The 17,182-nt window shown below is 39.3% G+C and overlaps 1 protein-coding gene across 5 annotated transcripts in view; it reads left to right on the forward strand.

Moving 5' to 3' along the window:
- FBXO25 (F-box protein 25) overlaps nt 1–16,537 on the forward strand; it is an 18,705-nt gene extending 2,168 nt beyond the window's left edge. For 2 of the 5 annotated variants that reach the window (XM_053380792.1, XM_053380791.1), the window contains exons 2-11: nt 549–691; nt 5,296–5,396; nt 6,502–6,551; nt 7,069–7,161; nt 8,577–8,670; nt 9,140–9,324; nt 11,174–11,356; nt 11,851–11,994; nt 13,787–13,813; nt 15,389–16,537. In XM_053380792.1, coding sequence (XP_053236767.1) covers nt 555–691; nt 5,296–5,396; nt 6,502–6,551; nt 7,069–7,161; nt 8,577–8,670; nt 9,140–9,324; nt 11,174–11,356; nt 11,851–11,994; nt 13,787–13,813; nt 15,389–15,478 — 1,104 coding nt within the window. In that variant the 5' untranslated portion in view covers nt 549–554 and the 3' untranslated portion in view covers nt 15,479–16,537. Of the gene's footprint in view, nt 1–548; nt 692–3,295; nt 3,393–5,295; nt 5,397–6,501; nt 6,552–7,068; nt 7,162–8,576; nt 8,671–9,139; nt 9,325–11,173; nt 11,357–11,850; nt 11,995–13,786; nt 13,814–15,388 lie in introns of those variants that run through there. The other 3 variants (XM_053380794.1, XM_053380793.1, XM_053380795.1) reach the window with 3 other exon arrangements.
- The last annotated feature ends 645 nt before the right edge of the window (nt 16,538–17,182 follow it).

The raw sequence follows: 17,182 nt of genomic DNA on the forward strand, positions 1-17,182 counted from the left end.
ATGTCAGAGTGATGGACATGGGGGGTTACAACATATAGGAGATAGCATTCTTAGGATTGATGAATCCGCTTTACCCATATGCAGCCATTCCTGAAACAGCCTATTATTTGTTTGTTTTATTTTATTTAATGAAATTTATATTCTGTTTTATTTAGCAAAACCTTATTACAAGGTGACTATAAATAAAATGTTAAGTGAAACAAACTACTTTGACATAACAATATTGTGTGTTCAGCATATTGTGCCATTTAGATCAGTGCTGGTAAAAGCGTGCACTAGTTCAGGATACTAATGGCATGGCCTTTGTTCCTTTCATGTTGCCTCCCATCTTCTTGCAAGGAAATGTTTAGCGTAATACTGCACACAAGGAGGCATGATCTGACCAAATTGGTTAATAGCCATTTATATTCTCATCTTCATGGCTATGTCTTTTATTTTGTTGCCATCTTTTGCCACAATGTTTCTCTTGATGTTAATTTATAAATATCATCCTACTGACATAACAACAACATTGTTAAAAGTTGCATTGATCATTTGTTGCCTTTAAGGAAACCATGCCTTTTCTGGGCCAGGATTGGCGATCTCCAGGGTGGAGATGGATGAAGACAGAAGATGGTTGGAAGCGATGTGAGCCCTGCAGCTCAGAACTTGAGGATGAAAACAATCAGCTTAACAACATCAGTCATAATGTGTAAGAGAAGAAAAAGAAGGGGCCCCTTCTCATTAGCTTAATACTGCTATAAATCAATGCCTATTTTTCTCTAGGTGGGCATGTATCTCAGGGCTGTATTTAACACACAGAGGAAACCGTCTGTTTATTTGCTGATCTTAATCATGGCAGGAACCTTTTCCTCAAATTCATGTAGTGATTTGATGCTCAAGCTACAGGTACAGTCAGGAACAGGAGTCATATAGGGGCAGTTTCTGATGCCCTCTTTATGTAAAGTGTTGCATAGCTGGCACTTAGATTTAAAAACAACAACAACACATGACCATTACTGCCACCAGGATACAAAACAAATAGCATTGAAAACTTTTGTTCAAGGAATGGGAGGTAAGAGAAGAGTGTAGAGACAATTTATTGTGCCCACTTAAGTGAAAGCCCAGAAAGTTGAAATGCAGTAGTTTGTGGAATTAGAAACTAAGCATAGTTTTAAGGATTTGGGATGAAAATCATTTTAGAAGTAAAGCTGTTGCTTTTGGACTTCAAACCTTAGGACTGTAGGCAGTATATTTTTTCCCCAGGTAAAACATTTGTCAGCATTGTTAAATCACTTGGACTTTTCATCTAGCTACAAAGAGTGTTAGGTGTCTTACTGTTACTGACTTAAAATAATTTGCTATTGGATTTTGCATTGGGTTATGTGGGATTTTGTGGGATGACACAAGTAACAGTGCTGTGAATATTGCAAAATAATATCCTGTTCTTTTCCCTATGCAGTAGGGATAGTGTGTGGTGGTTCATGCACTGATTATTCTGTGGAGAAGGGACACCACCTTTTATTTAAGAGCAGGGTAACTAAAAGCTGCTTTTTAGTTATTTAAAATAATATGGCTTTCAGAAGAAATGTAACAACCTAATTATTTGATGCAGTGTTGTCATGGAGACTTGCCTGTTTTAAATATAAGGTGGGCTATTAGATCCATTTTGGTAAAACTAGGTCATCGTTGTGAAAAGCTTGAAATTACAGGCTTGGAGGGACTTGCTGTGTGATCTTCACTACAAGGGCATGAAGGATGCATATGTTTGAAAACCTAAGCACCTGTTTTGCTGGTGGCAACAAACAGGCCAATCAAGCCTTCTTTCAGGGGAAAAATATCAGGAAGTGTGTATATTAGGATGGCTTTTATATTGTGTGGCATGCAGACATTCGATGATCTAAATAAGCACATCATGCGTTCACATAAACCACATAGTTAACAGTCACAGACAATTCTAATGGTAAAGTGGTATTCATAATAAAATGGTAGTTCTAATCACGGGTTGGTATTTTGTCTTGCCCCTTAGTTTGTGTTGTTATTTCCCCAAACTGGCAAAAGATAAGCCCTTATATCTGTTTGGTGTCAGCAGTGTGCCAGGTGTTGCTCAGACCTAGACCTATAGAAGGGATTGTGCCCCTACACTGAAACAGTTTCTTGCCTGGGTGACTTGCAGTGGAACAACTTTTGAACAGGCATGCTGCTCACAGGTTCCAGCTGTGGCAACATGACTTGTGTAAGGCAAGCAGGGTGGAATTGAATCGCTCTGCCTCAGTTGTCTTAGAAAATCAGGGAAATTTGACTTTGATACAAATTTTTGTCAGTGCAAGGCTATGTTAAACTTGTTCAAATGTGGATTGTAGGCTGTTGCTTAATTCAGGTTTCTATTGGACCAGGGTGGCCACTTCTAGCTGGAAAAAATTGCACAGAATATACAAATTTAGAAATATTTTCCATAATTTAAGTGGAGATGCATCTCGCCATCACTGGAAAGTCTGTGGGAATCAGGTGGCCTATGTGCCTTCTCGGTCTGCTGTCCTACCGCTGGCTATTGGTAGCCAACTTCAAGGGCCATAATCTCTCTTCAGTCTTTCAAATAGAGGTCTCCTTTAAATTGAGCTCTGTTCTCTGACAGCTCATCAAATAGTGGCTAGTCCACTGTAAAGAAAGACCCATGCCCAACTAGAAGAGACTTCAAAGGTCATTCAATATTATTCTAGATCTCGCTGATTCATTTGGAAAGTTGGTAAGATGCTTTGTTAAATTCTTGATGTGCAATACCATTTTCATATTTGCTGTTTAATCCTCCAGATTAGTTTGTGATTTTCCTCCTCCTCTCCCCTCCCCCCTAAAAAAAATCTTTATTTTACTTGTCTTGGTGATTTACAACATTCAGGCTATACTGTGGGTGCTTTTTAAAACTCTGAATTGACAGTGATAAATACCTTCATTTGACAAACTCAGCTGTTTTAATAAAAGTGAACACTGGTGAGTGGGGGAAAATGCATGTATACAATTTTCCTGTCAGAATAAAGATGGGAAGATAAAGTAATTTTACTTTCCTTTTGTACACTTTGTGCTGTAAAGCTTCAGCAGTTTTGCTTATCTGTGTGAGGCTAACTTCTTTGCAAAGGAAACAATCTCAGGTTATCAGTGTTTTGGAAAACTGAGTGCTTTGTCTTGTGTTGATATAACTAGTGCACCTTTCAGTTTTCTGGGTGAAAATAAAAAGCTTTAATTTACAAGTTGTTGTAAACCTTCTAAATAGCCTTCCACATCAAACTCATTTTTAGCAATTTTATTTTCTATATCCTAGATTCTTTTTAAACTTGCAAAAGGATTGTCAATAAACTGAGCCTCTAGGACATTATGACGGGGTTGCCATCTCTTTCAGAGGACTTGACATATTGCAGGTAGTGTAATGCTAACCCCTGATTTTGAGTGCTGAAGAGGCTTAGCATGGTATGGGTATGTCCTTGAACCCCTCCTGCAAAATACTGATCATCTGGACAGAACCCTTTCGTAGCTTGCAAAAAACTATTGCATATGAGGGTTTTTTGGGTGGTGGGTGATTTTTAAAGTAGTGATCACTGGAACTGGATCAGTCTGAGTAGTGTAGAATTTATAAGAATATCTAGAGGATTTATAATAATATAACAATACTATTAAAATAATCCAAAACAATTCACAACAGTAAAATATGAATTATTTTAGCATTATTTACCACAGATATTTTCTGTGTTTTGCGTATGTGAATGATAAATGAAATTGCTTTCTTGGTAATTGATTCACAAGGCTACATAAAAGCAGTTTGTAAATAAACACATGCATTTGTTTCTTTGTGAGTCAACAAGCATGTGGACAGGGGTGATCTAGGAGACCTTCTGTACTTAGACTTTCAATGTTTTTAAACCAAGTCCCTCACCCAAGACTCCATGATAGTATCCTATTATGGGATAAGAGGGTGGGTCCTCGTTTGGAATAGTAATTGGTTAAAGCACTGGTCTTCATGGCCTGATCCAAGGTGGGTCGCAACAGGAGCACTACCACCATGCAAATAAAAGGTAAAAGGTTAGGAAAAGGGTCTCACAATGCATGTTTGGATTAAAAGTGAGCCCTGAGTCTGAAAAGGTTGAAGACTACTGGGTTAAAGAACAGGAAGCAGAGTAGGAACCTACAGGCAGATTTCACAATTGCGGCATGTAAATAGGTAGGGTTCTCCAGGATCTGTATTGAAATGAGTGCTTTCTAACTTGTTCATTTTAAAAAAAAAATTATTTGCATTTGCAAAACAGGAACAGGGAGCATATTTAACCCCCCTCCCTCCCCTCTCCCTGTCCCACTTACAACCATACCAAATACAGCATATATACATATACCATATGACTGTCCTTCCATACTTTTCCTGGTTCCTTTTGCTTTTGTACTACTCCACGTGATCCACCTCTTTTTAATCATCCAATTCGTTAGAAGAGGGGTTATTTGATAAGGTCCAATGAAGGGAGCGCATATGAAGTTAATAGATCTATGGAGATTTAAACACCTAACAGAACGTGACTGTACTTTCTGTTCAATATATCAAAATAGTTCCAATAGACTAGACATGGTGTGGGCCTTCAAAGACACTCTTCTAATTAAATAAATTGTCTAGAAAGACAATTGTTCATTTGGGACATTTTCCCTACGATTACCCATCTTTCCTCCTCTGTTTTAATCTCTACTAATATTATACTCCCTAACGTGTTCATTTTTATTTTTCTGGAGTTGGTGTGCGGTGGTCCAGTTTTCAGATGACATGTAATTATTCAGGATGGCAGATTTCAGTGGAGAATAAGGCTCTGAATGGTACCTGCAGAGGCAGCATGATTCTCTGCTCCAGTTCCTTGGGAACAGAAATGAGGCAAGGGTATTTTGCTCATGTCTTGTTTGCAGGCTTCCCATAGACGTCATTTTGTCCATGGTGAAAACAGACTGCTAGTCTAGGTGTTTGAAGCAACGGTGTGATTTTACATGTTTGTTTGAAAATAAGGGCCTATTATGTTCAGTGGGGCTTATGCTCAGATAAGTGTACATAAACCCTTAGGCTGAAATCACAAACACTTACTTGAGAATAAGCACAACTCAATATGGTGGGATTTACCTTCAAGTATACCGGTACATGCATAGGATTGAGTTGTTGCACTGGTAAAACCAACAGCCATCAAAACAACATGAAACTCTGAAATGCAAATGACTCATTCCTACCTTCACATACTGTGGTTTGTTCAATTGTATCTGAGGGATTGGTTCTTTAAATGGATTTTTTTTCCCTTTCAGCATCTTAGATAATGATGAAGAAATATACTGTGCTGATGATTGTGAATTTGCAAGCAAGAAAAGGAAAAAGGATCATTTTAGGAACAATGCAAAATCTCAGTGTAAGACTAAACTATTTTTTAGTTCTGATAATAGTTGACAGTGTAAGCTTGCTTTCCAGCGTATTTCGGCAGAACCTATACATAATGCATATACTTAAGTATTTTGAGAATGCAAGAGTAGCTAAGAATTATTTCAATGGAAACAAATGACATGTGTAACATGCTAATCATTTGCACACACTCTATGTAAAAATGGTAAGGGAAGGTAATGAAAAAATAATCTTGGTTAAGCGTTTTGTTCTTAACATAATAATAGGGAGGCTTACTTTTACCAATAGTGAACTTTAGTAAACTAGCATCTGTGCAATTTTGATTGTGGGTGTATGTAGCCTGCTGGTGGGAGGTAAAATCAAGAGCTCATTTCAAATATTTCTAAAATGTACCCAGAACTTACAGAAATTTACTTGAAAATGTGCTTCCCTTAAATCAGATAGATTTCAGTTTATTTCTTGCATGATTCTTTGCATCACAGTGGCTTTCATGAGTCTTCCAAGCAATCATTCACATAACAGTGTCTGATGGGATTGTTAATTAATGTGGTGTTGGCCATGCTTATCCCACAAAATTTCTGAGATTGGATGTTTTTACGTACTTCCATTCTTGATTAACTATAGTTCAGTGTTGTGTCTGAGCCCTAAATTGTGGCTAATCTTAACTACACTTAGAGAAAATGAACTAGCATCAAAAATTTGGTTTGAAAAGGACTTGTTTCTGCTAACTAGGGTTTGTCATTACATGACAAACTGCAAGTAGTCAGAAGTGGAAGTTCCAAACTCCTCTGTAGCTGCACTGGAAGAGGAGGTAGAAAGATCACTGACTTGTCTTTGTAACTCTATACCATGGCTTTAGGCAGGGATACACACAGAGAAATCTGCTTTCATATGCATAGTGCCACAGATGGACAGAACAGTAGTTTTGTTTTTTTTAAAAAAATGGTGGAAAACCTTTCCCTCTCATATTATTAAAGATTGTTAGAACCTTTTTGCAAAAGAATTTGCATATGATTGCCTACTAGTTTTTGATGGGGAATCTTTGTCTTCCTTACTCGTAAATCAGTACATCTGCAGCAGAATATTAAAAAAAGCGTTCCTTATCTTGCTTCCAGGCTTCTATCGTGAAAAATGGATATATGTTCATAAAGAAAGTACTAAAGAAGTAAGTGGTGGGCATGATTTATGTGCTTTTGGTAATTATCCATTTAATTAATCCACACACGCTAATGTCTTTATTAGCTAGCTGCACTCTTATTTATTTAGCTAGTCGGATGGGGGGAGAGTCAGCATCAGATAACAGTTGCATAGGGAAGAGGAATTCAGATTTCAACACTTCAGTGTTGTGGGTTTTCCCTCATACCTTGCATATGCTAGCTTGAACATACTAAAGCACAATACTACTGCATAATACTTTCCATATGTAGACAGGTGGAGAGAATGGCCACTGGTGAATGTAGGAGGCAGCATGAACAACGGCTCCCAAAGCAGCAACTTATTTCTTTCCTTCTACTTCCCAACCCATATTATTGGGGAAATGGGTAGCTAGGTGACTGTGGGACATTAGCAGCTATGTGATTTGTGTGGGTGGTACATTCCAGGCTTGCACATTTATCCTCTCCAGGAAGGCTTCTTTTGTGACTCTAACATGTTTCTCCCCCTCCCCCACTTTTCTTTTCAAGAGACATGGCTATTGCACGCTGGGAGAAGCTTTTAATCGCTTAGATTTTTCAAGTGCAATTCAGGACATCAGAAGGTTCAATTACGTGGTAAAAGTAAGATGCTCTTGTACTATGTAGTTTTGTGATTGAATTTAACGTACTATATATATTTAACGTACTATATATATATATAATCTGTATATTCAGAAGGTTGCTAACGTTAAAAGAGTTCATCTTAAACTAGAGCCAAGGAATTGCCTCCATTTCTCAGATTAAAAATTGACTTTGGGCTTTATTGTAAAGTGACAATGTCTCAAGCAATCAGAAAAGAGTTCTCCGGGGGTGCTTTGTGTGATATCTCTGAGTCTAACCATGATGCTTTTTGTGGTTCTGAACTATTATAGACCAGTACCAAAGGACTGCTTGGCTGTACCTGTGTTCCCTACAAGGGCTTTAGACTTGTTTCTCCAGTGGCATCCCCCATGTGTCACCTGGCAAGCTACATCTAGAAAATGAAAATTTGTCAGAATCGGTTGTACACAAATCTTTGAACCTGCCTAAAGCATCTCTTTGGATACTGGACTTTATTTTACTCATTTCCATTCTGTAAATTGATGTATCAAACAGCTTTGGTTAGGAGTCTGCATTTTAGTTCATGCTGTTTTACTATAATTTATCTGCCACTTTCTGCCAACACACAAAATGGCAGAATTTGATCAATTGACCAAATGTGATCTTATTTTTTTGTTTAGTGTCTATTCATGTTCCCAAAGACACGGGGATGGCGGTGGTCAGATTTCTCTGTCAAAGGTGACTCCTGGGAGCAGCTTTGTTTTGAATGTAGCTCACATTTGTAGGCTAATGCAGACATACTGCTGCTAAGGCTCAACTATACTATATTGTAACCACCCTCTGATCCTGGAATGAAGGGTGGTATACAAATTTAATAATAATAATTTGCTCAACCATAGTTAAGCCAAATCGAGAGGTTGTATATTCCTCCACTCAACCAGTTCCCTTCTAGAGCTTGACCACAAGCCAACTATTATATTGGCGGCGGCAGTAATCACAGTTAGGGCTAAGAAGACATAGGCACGACAACTCTGAACTTCATGCTTAAATGTGAACGTTGCCTGAGAAAGTGTGTTTATGTGTGTTTATCTTAAACATATACTATGAGAAGCCTAGAAAGAGTAATAAAAAGCCCCATTGAACACAGTGATACTTCACTTATGAGTAAACATGCTGTCACATCTGCACAGCACTGATCTTGCTGCCACCCTGCCCCATGCAGGTAAGCCACAGTGACACAAATATCATGAGGGCAGCTCATCTGCCTGCCCACCTGATTGCTATTTCCCTGCCCCAAGGAGCTAACAAACTAAAACTTGACATGGGAGAAATGGAGTAAGGGAAGGGACTCTACCCCTTCCTCCCCCACCTATGCTGTATGTTGAGGAATCTAAAGAACATAACTAATTGTGGCTTATTTGTTATACATCTTCTAATACACAATTATTATCTTGTAGCTTTTGCAATTAATAGCAAAATCCCAGTTAACTTCATTGAGCGGTGCAGCTCAAAAGAACTATTTCAATATCTTGGACAAAATTGTTCGCAAAGGTAAGGACACAAATTTCCATAGCTGCAAATGACACTTTTGCATTTTGATCAATTGCTGTTTAGGTTTTAAGAAAGCACTTGCCTAGTAGCCATGGATAACAAGAAACTGCATGCAGGTCAGTGAGTGGGGTTGTTGGAGGAGGAATGCACTGGCTTAGCGCAGTGTGGGAATAAAAAAGATAGCGGTGGATCACCACATTTGCATGCTCCTCTCCAAGAGCTCCCACATCTAGTTGGTCCAGCTAAGCTATAGTTCAGCTTGCCATGTTGTGTGAACAATGCCATCATGCTGGAAACCCCAGATCCTTGGTCCTGCCATATGCATTTATTTGCTGGGGCAGCAATTCTTGGCTGTTACCTTTAAGATTATAAAACGACAATGGATCAGCTTTTCAGCTGTTTAAAATAAATGTAAAGTGTAGTAGGAAAGCAAGAATTCTCACGTGTGTTTCTAAATTCCCACTTGAAGTTCTGGAGGACCAGTACAACCCACGTCTGATCAAAGACCTTCTTCAGGAGCTGAGTTCTGCACTGTGCATATTAATACGGGGCGTGGGGAAATCAGTGCTAGTAGGAAACATCAATATTTGGATTTGCCGGTTGGAAACCATCCTTCTGTGGCAGCAGCAGCTCAATAATCTTCAAATACCCAAGGTATACCCAGCTTTTATGGCTCTGTTAAATGTGACGTTTGAGCTGTGAAATCCTTTTATCTGTGGGTGTCACCAGGGTGTCATCTGTCTGCCTCTCTCTGTCCTCCCCCTCCTCTCTGATACGGAATTATAAACAGGCATAAAGCAGGTTTTTTAAAAAAAATAATCAACATTTGTTGAGTAGAGCGGACACCAAGATAATTAAACTGTGATGGTGAAATAGGCAATGTTTTGTTTTCAGTGCTTGATTTCAAGACATCATCCTGTACCAAGTTGCTTCCCAAAAAGTACTGGGTATCTGCTGATCATAGCTGTCAAGTGTCCCGTATTTGAAGGGACAGTCCCTTATTCCAGGGCCATGTCCTGCTGCTGTCCCTTATTGATGGATGTCCCTTAAATGTCCCTTAAATTATGTCCCTTAAATTTCAAAGGAAGCAGCTCCTCTCCCTCCCTCCCTGCTGGCCAGGGAGGCTCCAACTGTGTTGCTTGGCTGTGTTGCTCACCCAATAAGAAGTCTAAGAATGATTGGGGGGTGGAGCTTGCATGCCTTGTGTGTGGCTAGTTAATGCCAGCTGAGGGGTTTTTTGAATGCTGGACGCCATTTTGTTGCACGTGCTGCTGCAAACTTTGCAGTGCAAAGCCAGGCCGGGGAGCCATCTTAAGTTGAGCCTGCATAGGCCTTGTGGTGCATGTGATTCAGATTCTATTCAGTTGAACCTCTGGTTACAAAGTTGGTTGGACAGTGTTCTCGGAGCTACCAGCATGAGTTTGACCAGACTGCAGGAGGACAGGAAGACTGGAGTGCCTGGAACAGGTGAGGCTGCAGGTCCCTTATTTTGGCTGCTGGTCCCTTATTTTCAAATCTGTAAGTTGACAGCTATGCTGCTGATATTTAAGCCTTCAAAAATGTACTGTGGCTGTATGAAAATATTTATTTGGTCCTCTAACGGTATGTTTTATAGGTTTAGTCAGAACCATTAAAAATGCATTAATATTTGGCATTTAGGACCAGCCCCAAAGACACTTAACTACCTGAAGCAAAGCGCAAGATGGTGCCCCTTCCCCGTTCTGCATACAGGCTGGCAGACAGGGACAGGACAGCATCCTCCACAACATCTGGATGCAGCAGATGTTGCAGGACAAGCCACACCACTTTGGATCCAGGCAAATGGGTCCAAAATTGGGGACCACTTTAACAACTGTTGCCTTTTTCTTTTCACAATAAAGCGTATACTCAACAAGTTTTATGATGAATTACAGTGCAATCCTAGCCATATCTACTGAGAAGCAAGTCCCATTGAGTTTGATGGGGCTTGTTTCCAGGTATGTGGCATTAGGGGTCTCGGGTGGTGCAGAGCCTCTTGGGCTTGCTGATCTTGGCTTGGTCAGCAGTTTGAATCCGCGTGACACAGTGAGCACCCGTTGCTCTGTCCCAGCTTCTGCCAGCCTAGCAGTTTGAAAGCATACCAGTGCAAGTAGATAAATAGGTATTCCTGAGACGGGAAGACAAATGACGTTTCCGTGCACTCTGGCACTCGTCACGGTGTCCCATTGCACCAGAAGTGGTTTAGTCATGCTGGCCGCATGACCCGGAAAGCTGTGGGCAAGCGCCTGCTCCCTTGGCCTGAAAGCGAGATGAGCCCTGGACACCATAGTTGCCTTTGGACTTAACCATCCAGGGGTCATTTACCTTACCTTACCTTTATGTGGCATTAGGACTGCAACCTTCAGATGAATTTAGCTGTTTAGATTTGAGTGTTTGGGGGGAGAAAACAAACACACCTAAGGCTGCTCAAACTGAAATAGTGAGTGTACTTTTGAACTTATAACTGTTGTTAACTTGTTTTCAGCAAGTCACCAATGGACTTACACTCTGCGATCTCCCTTTACATATGCTGAACAACATCTTGTATAGATTCTCAGACTGCTGGGACATTATCACTTTGGGCCAAGTGTCTCCCACATTGTATATGCTCAGTGAAGACAGGCAGTTATGGAAAAAGCTTTGCCTGTACCATTTCGCTGAAAAACAGGTTAGAGGAACTTTGTTATTTTAGGGTTGAGAGAGGCTGTGTATACCAACAGAAAACACATGGGAGTGTTCTCATGTGTTCATTATAAGCAAATGTATTTGGAAATCAATCCCATTGGTTTCAGTGGAACTGCTTCCAATTAAGAGTGCATATGAGTGTAAATGCATGGCACAGTCTGATGTTTACTGCTCCTGCTCTGTAATAAGCATGCATAGTCTTACAACTAGCTTTGATCACATCAAATATGTAGAGTATAACCATTTGTAAATAATAACCTAATATTTTTTTAGCACAGGGACTATACCCTCCAGCCCTCCAGAATGGGCAATGGTCAAAAATGATGGGAAATAGGGGTCGACATCTGCACAGTCTCTTAAAATATTTCACATCTGACTTTCCATTACTTTTCATAGCTAAATAGTTTTTTAAAAAAATCTGAGTCAGATGCTGGTTAAAGCAGCACAATAGCCTTCAAATGTTACCTTTCTGTTCAGTTCTATAGGCACCCTATTCTGTCAGAAAAAGGTCATATTGACTGGAAGCTGATGTTCTTTGCACTTCAGAAATGTTACCCTATAAAGGAACAATATGGAGATACCTTGCATTTCTGTCGCCATTGCAGTATTCTCTTCTGGAAGGTAAGAAATGAAATACCTAGAATATTAGGTTGGAAACTATTCAGTAACTGAGGAAACAATCAGAGGGAGGAGTAGTCTTATATATAGAGTTTCCGTTTCACAAACTAGAATATTCTGCTGGTCTGAAATATGAATAGCTTTCAAAACAAATTCAGAATGTAAAAGTTCAGCTTTGTACTATGTTTAACAATTAAATATTTGGGGAATTTATTTTTAGAGCACATCGGGGGCTTGCCAAACACAACACTGAAAGCAACTTAAATATTTGCAAATGGAAGCTTCCACTTCCTGAGCCTGTGCGTAATAGCCAAGAGGGGGATTACAGTGGGGGAACTTGACTTACAGATAGGTCTGAAAAAGTTAGTCATTCCTTAGCTCTTGTTATGCTGCCTGCTCCTGTGTTTTCCTTTTTAATGATTTGTGGTCTAAAAAGACAAATGGGCATTTGCAAAAAGTTTCCTTTCCAAGTTGCCTGGTTGTGATTCTTTCTTGTCAGATATAGAGATGGGGGGAGAGATTTTAATTCAGTTTGAAGGGAAATCTATTTAATGTTATGAAACAATACGCAAACAAAAATGTAGCTATTTTCCAAATTCATACTTTTCTGAATTTTGCAATGCAGTTCTCCAGCCAAGTAATTCATACAAAAAGTGCATAGAAATGCATATATTAGTGAAAATAACAGACAAAAAATACAGTAGAACAGGGGAAATTTCTTTGCAAAAAAAAAGTATATTAGGAGAAAATAGCACTAAAATGCAGGTGGATTGTCAAGAGAAGTTTTTAAAGAGAAAAATCACAACCTGATATGAAGAACGTAAGACTGGAAAAACGAGAAACAAAAAATGACATTTGCCTATCCTTATTCAGAGGTATCAAATAGCAAAATAGCAATTTTACAAACTCTTAGTTGTTCAAGCTTCAGGACCATGTAGATTTCTCCAGTGTGAGTTTCCCTTTAATCATTACATTAGAAACTCACAAAAGCTGTATGTTCAAGGTACTCCAGTATCCCACTTACTAGCACATCTAGCAGCAACTGAAGTTGCTCCAAAGAATGTATTTACATGTGGCATATAGCAGCTCTTGCTTGAATCATGTTTGCAGTAAGAGCATGTGCTAGAATCTTATGTCTATCTGCATGGGCACTTATTGGACTTTTAACACAAATAATACAATACAAGCTCAGAGGTAGTTGAAGAACCTCATGTGGAAATGTGGTAATAAAGAAACTGAAAAGGGTAAAGATATGAGAGGCGAAGTATTCAATATAATTCATTCGCAGTCGCTGATGTTTAACTCTCATAGTGTTCTAAGGTACTTGCAATGAGATCTCATGTCTGCTTTCTTGGACTCAAGCTCTGTTGCTTTAGCAGAACATGCTTCCAGGTACTGCTTTGAGGATATGATGTCCGCCTACGGGCATCTTATGAGAAAATCTTTGGTGTTTGAGATAATGAAGGTGGCCGAATTCTTTAAATATCTGCTGGGGTCAGAGTGGCAAAGTAAATTTTCCCTTTTTGTTTCCTGATCAAGGACACAGACATAGTGCAAAAAAAATCTTTCACATGATTGATGCCAATTCCTGATCTTTTATTTTTTTCATTTTTCATTTCTTATAAGCAGGATAACTTTTCTAACCAGTAAAATTGTCTAGATAGGAATGCCCTGCAGAAAGCTGTTGTATATCATGTACTGAACTCTGCTGCTTGTCATTCTATCCAATAAAATCTTCCTCTCTTTTGCGTCTCTGCCCCTCTACCTGTTTCTTCCTTCATGGCTTCCTCAAAAGGACTACCACCTTGCTTTGTTACTCAAGGTACTTTATGTGCATTTCATCCAGCCTTTCTTCTGTATCCATGTTACATAGCTGAAGCAAATAAGATTCTTCTTAATGTAATGTCACAGCCCTGAACATGTTGTTCTCTCACTTAATTGAGATTTCTAGAATTCTGTTCTTGGCTATAAAATGCTGCTTTTTAAACCTTACATAAAAAAGATTCAGTGTCTGATGTAATCAAATGAAGTTTCTAATGAACTCCTCTCTTAAACTTTGTCACAGGAATGTAGCTAATTCTCCTGAGAAGTTGTATTATGTTTAAAGGCTGTGTTTTTTAGGTTGCTAATGACTAGGAATGCTTTCATTTATTTAGGTTGCAATCCTATATATTTCACTTATCCAGGAGAAAGAAAGTCCCATTGAACTCATTCTGGCTTACATTGAAGTAGGCATGGAAAAATTTGCATGGTTTCATTTTTATTTACAAGGTTTATATCCATGCGCATTTACAATGGTACCTCCGGTTGCGCACGGGATCCGTTCTGGAGCTCTGGTCAGATCCCAAGGTGTGCGTATCCAGAGGTGCCACTTCTGCACATGTGTGCGGCGCATAGAGCACTTTTGCGCATGCATGCACAGCAAAACCTGGAAAAATACTTCCAGGTTTGCCGTGCCATGTATCCTGAAGGATACATAACCGGAGGTGAACGTAAGTAGAGGTACCACTGTACTATATAACAGAAAGGGAATGTGCAAACAATACATGAAGAAGAAATGTTTGGCATAAGTAGTAAAAGGACGTATAAGCATTACATTGTAACACCTTATCAAACTTTTACTGGAATCCCTTTCATTTGTTCTGCATCTGTCTTAAAACAGATTGCTGCACAAAAGGGTTAATCTTGATGACCACCATCGCCACCACAGGTCTCCTGCACCTCACCCTACACTGTCAAAGCCACTGTGTGTTTCAGATGAAGAACAGGGTGTATTGCATTCCAGCAAGCAAGCTGTAGAGCAAATACATTGCCTATACTTGCACCCTTTTCCTCATCATGATACGTCAGTAAGTAAGGATACATGATTCTTTATACTGCCTACCTAAAGAAAAATGTGTACTGTATAATGCACAGGTGCACTTTAGGAAGACCATGCACAAGTACACTTTAGGATGACCACAGTTCAGTGGAAGAGCTCGTGCTTTGCATGTAAATGTCCCAAAGGTTCAAGACCCTGCAGATCTGCTGGTCAATGTAGTCAATACAAAACTAGACAGACCTAAAGGGTCTGACTCTGTAAGAGGCAGCTTACTATGTTCTTACAGTCACAAATGCACTTCCTTCATGAGCAACTATGGGATTGGTCACTGGGTACAACTGGAGCTCCCAAGAGGCTCCAGGCCTTGCCTCATACGTGATTTAAAGATAGAAGCAGGAGACCTTGAACAAGATACACATCTTTCTCTCAAAACGACACTGCTGTTGCAATATTTTGATATCTATAAATAGTAGCAGCTACTATGTATAAACTGTTGGCTTTAGATACTGCTTCACAACCAGTAACAGTCTGCCTGCCTATGCAAAGAGAGAATAACTGTGCCCTTCATTTTTTTAGGATACAGGACATCCCTGCACAGCCAATGATCCCAACAGCTGCTTCATGCCAGTTTCTCCTCAGCACTTCATAGACCTCTTCAAATTTTAAGTGCAATCCATTAATTCTTGGTGATTTCTTCATATATATTTTTGTACAGTCGTGCAGTATATGTATAATGCTTTTTGTGCAATATTTCCCAGAATGTGCTTTGTAGTTATAAAGGGATGTCATAGGGTCAAAAGGAGAGAACATTGACCAGAGCATCATGTAAGATGTTCAGTTTGTAGTAGGCAAACCGAAGGAATATTTCATTTTGCAAGGGAAGTTGTATGGTGGAAGCCGGAGAAGGTGTCTACAAAAGGAATCATTGGAGTTTTAGTCAAATTTTGGAACTGTTAATACATCGATGATTTACAAACATTTTTGTTAGGGTTATAGTGATTTTTAGTTGATAACTGTAGGCAGTTTCCTTTTTGGTGACCAAAAACAACCTGCTTATTTGATCTTTGTCTTCATCCCCTTCACATCCTATTTCAATTGTGCACAATTGTGCACAATTTGCACATCCTATAAATGTTAGGAGATTCTCTGTAGGCTTCTTTGTACATACCATGTCAGCTATTGAGTTCTGCACATCAGTAAAAAACATATTTTTGTGTACCTGTTGTGCATCCTCTTGTGAAAGAAGCCAACTCCATTTTGTAAATACATTATGCAGAATATTTATTTTTCTTAAAATATATTTTATTAATTATGTCAAACCTAATTGTGTCCTAAATAATGTGAGCTGCTGATTGCTGGCTCCTGCAGTGCGATGAAGTTTTCTGATGATAGTCCCATCCTTTTATATGGTGGTGGTTTCTCGTAACAAGTACAGCAATGCTACATGGTACTGCTGTGGAAACTTGGCTAATTCCAGAGAAACTGAAAATAGCCTAATAATGGCTAGCACTCTCTTGGATGCTACTCCCCCACCCCACCTCGATATGTAATAGTGTAGTTCAGAAAGGGCAAATTTAAAAACAACTTGCAGCGTGTTCTGAAAATCTTGAAACAATCATTCCAATTTAATGTAGTATACATGTGAGTACAGGCCTTACATTGCATACCACAGTGTGTTTTGAATCTAGTTTTGTACGCAAATAAATCATGTTTTTTGCCTATTAATTCTTGTCTGGAATTCTTTGTCTTGGCACCCAGTGCTTCTTGAGATTTGATTTGATTGAGATCAATGTGATTTTCTTCAAGCATGAATGCTTAAAAATGCTCATATCATCATATTGGCTTATTGTGGCTATTGGATCCACAGGAAAGTGGCTGAGTTGGCCATGTGATAACAATCCTCTGCATCTTGATAATTGCATGTCACATTCACTTGTGAGATGTCGCTATTATCCCCATATGAGGAGTGGAAGGAGAGGGACTTCCCTAAGAGCTCAAACAAGTCTTTGGCTTTTTAATAGCCAACAGAGAAGTGGTTTTAGAACGAAGAAGCAGCAGGCAGGGGAAGATTTAACCTATTTCTCCAATACCAAAACCCTGGCTGCTTCTCTAGTTAGATTCCCCATTTTTTCACAACAATCTTTTCTTAAAATATTTGGATGCTTGCTATATGCATTTGTGTAGTTAGACCCTATGAGTGCCCCCTCTTCTCACTAATACTAGCGTACAACTAGGGCTGACATCTTGATTTCCCAGGACATGTCCTGGAATTTGCCTCTGAAAATGGCGTCCTGGATTATTTTTCAGCAGTGGGGCAAATGTCCTGGAAAACTGGCAGTAGGGGTTAAATCATGCCAAAAATGTCTTTAA

The sequence above is a fragment of the Podarcis raffonei genome, chromosome 3 (assembly GCF_027172205.1).
Source record: "Podarcis raffonei isolate rPodRaf1 chromosome 3, rPodRaf1.pri, whole genome shotgun sequence".
In the NCBI taxonomy this organism is placed as follows: Eukaryota; Metazoa; Chordata; class Lepidosauria; order Squamata; family Lacertidae; genus Podarcis; species Podarcis raffonei.